This window comes from Impatiens glandulifera, chromosome 6 (assembly GCF_907164915.1).
Source record: "Impatiens glandulifera chromosome 6, dImpGla2.1, whole genome shotgun sequence".
In the NCBI taxonomy this organism is placed as follows: domain Eukaryota; kingdom Viridiplantae; phylum Streptophyta; class Magnoliopsida; order Ericales; family Balsaminaceae; genus Impatiens; species Impatiens glandulifera.
In genome coordinates this window covers 31,721,160-31,723,778 of record NC_061867.1, presented here as the reverse complement: position 1 = coordinate 31,723,778, position 2,619 = coordinate 31,721,160, and the positions used below count along the sequence as shown (strand labels likewise).

The 2,619-nt window shown below is 38.1% G+C and overlaps 1 protein-coding gene across 1 annotated transcript; it reads right to left on the bottom strand.

Annotated features, from left to right (window-relative positions):
• Positions 1-742: 742 nt before the first annotated feature.
• On the bottom strand, positions 743-2,082 carry LOC124942600 (probable aspartic proteinase GIP2). Its single transcript, XM_047483132.1, has one exon. It carries the CDS (start codon positions 2,075-2,077, stop codon positions 770-772), a length of 1,308 nt encoding a protein of 435 aa, XP_047339088.1. The 5' UTR covers positions 2,078-2,082; the 3' UTR covers positions 743-769.
• Positions 2,083-2,619: the final 537 nt, after the last annotated feature.

The window sequence follows — 2,619 nt, the reverse complement described above, 5'->3', positions numbered from 1 at the left end:
GAAAATTATGTTTTATAAACATATTTCAAAATAATAACGTTCATTCTTTATTTTTTTTATTTCTTCTTGATTCATTGTCACAATTTAACAACATTTGTATGAGTATGAATAAAATCTTTTTGATTTCAGCTACGAAGAAGTTCAAGATCCAAGACCTAACTAATGAATTTGTCTTCATCTATCTAATTAGATTATTGTCATCTCAAGGACAACTAATTGACTCATCGATAAAACATTGTTTCTATTTTTCAACAATGCTATGTGAATACTTCGGCTCCAACTAATATAGTTTCTACCAAAATGAATTGTGACAATTTGCATACCATGTGTAGATACGTATAAATGATCATATGTAATGTGCGCCATTGTCGGTGTTCTTGATATTATCAACACTAGAACGTATATAACGAATTCGGTTGAGATAGACGAGAGCTTAAAAATATTGAATCTAGAAAGAATATTAACAAATTGTACCAATGTGATAATATCTTTTTACATAATGATTCTCATACTTTATTAATATGTTCAAATTAAATCTAAATGTTAGTACGAGTTTATAAATCTTAGCCTAGTATATAAATTATACTTATCAATTTACAACATATTCTAACAAGTTATAACTTTTATTTTGCTGCAATGAGAAAAGATTGATTATAAGGAGCAACACATTTTAAGTGTAATTCTTATTCACGTGTTGTACGTGGATGATAAAATAAAGTACAAGAGATACATCATTCTGATAACAAAGAAATGGGAACACAGTTCTTGTTTAAGGGTTATCAGTGGAGGTAAAGTTGAAGTTAGCACAAGTCGTTTGATAAAACAACAACGAAGACGAGAAGCCAAGCCTCGACTTCCCCAGATCGAACTGCAGCAGATTGTTCTCAATCTGATGCCCTCCAATCACGATCGACGTCTTTGGTTTTGACCCTCCATCCATGAATGCAAGACACGCAACATCATCGTTCACGTTCACCAACGAATTGGCTCCGAAGATTGACCAACTTGAATTCCCAGCCAGCAGAAGCTCCAACTGCGGCACCGCTGCCCCGACTCTCGTGCTCCCTAGAATGCTCGAGTTGTAGCATATCGAGAATGGATTAACCGCCTTCACTCTTGCCGCCTTCGCAAACCGACCGAATCCGCCAGCCACCGCCTTGTATATCGATGTCTCTAGCATCGTGTAAGGCGTAACCGTGCTGATCTTGGTCCCTCCGTTTCCTTCCTTGTCGATAGAAAAAAGATTCTTGTTGATCGGTAGTTCAAGTCCGTTGAACTTGATAGACAGGACTCTGATAAAATAGTCCGATGAAGGATTACCTTCGAAGAACGCGGCTGCGGTACTCACCGGGTTGATAATCAAAGGCGTGTAGATTAATCTCTTGGAGACATCGATCCCCGGGAGAAAACTATATGGGCTGTGTCCGAAAAATATGACGCCTTTCGATCCGGTTGAGGTTAGGCACATAGCGAATGTCCGATGAAAACGGAACGCTAGGGCGAGTTGGGTCGGGATCGATATATTTGTCCTTCCTAACCCGACCATTCCCTTTACTCCTTTGGCTAGTCCACTCAAGAGAGAAGTGGACCCACAAGTGAAAGGGAATCGAGCTGAGGATAGAACCGACGGGCCTGGGTTAATCCCGTTGGTGGACTGAACAGAGACGACATCTTTGGCTAGCTCTCCGCTGGTGGCGGTGCGAGTGACTGAGTTCTCGACGAGGACACCGCAAGTGTTCTTGTTACATCCCGGTTTGGGTGCGGCGAAGCAATCCCCGCATGCACCGGAGAGAGAGAGCTTGCAGAGGGCTGAACCGCAGCGGACTGAACGGTAAGAGGAGCTGGTGTAGCCATTGTCGCAGTCAACCCAGAGGGACTGGCCACCGAGGTCAACAGTAAGGTTTAAGGGCACGAGAGGTGTTCTTTGTTTGATTTGGGTGAGATATTGCAGGGTCTTTGGATCTTTGGTGACCGGAAGGACAATGGCCTGAGGCCGGTAAGTGGCATTGACAGTTTGATGATGATAGAGGACAAAGATCAGAGAGAAATAAACGAGGAGAGAGAAGGTTGGAGCCATTAATGTTTTAGGTGGTATCTTGACTTAGGTCCTTAGACTCATTTAAATAAAGAAATTTTGTTTTGTAGTTATGAAGTTGGGTTATTGGATTTTTTTTTTAAAGTAATACTGTTTAAAGAAAAAATAAAAAGTAATATATATACAGGTATCTGTCTCGTTTAGAAAAGAAAGAGAAAATATATTTTAAAAAAATCTTTTTTTTTGAGATAGATACTTAATGAAAGTGTATATAAAGGTACTGTATATATCATTACTCTAAAATAAAATACGATGGATTTTAATATTTTATAATATATTAATTAATTTAATTGACTAAAAGATATATAATTTCATTATTTTATAATTAAAAAATATTTTATTATCAAAAATGTATTTAAATAAATAAGATGTTAAAATTTGTTGGGCTATTGTTGTAATGACATGGTCTTTCTTGACTAGATTAGATTGAAGGAGAGGATGGTGGCGAGTGAGTGGATTACTCAGGATTGAACAAAGGCTAGATCTTGCCCTTTACTATATTAGTTGTTTTGGATAAGAGAATC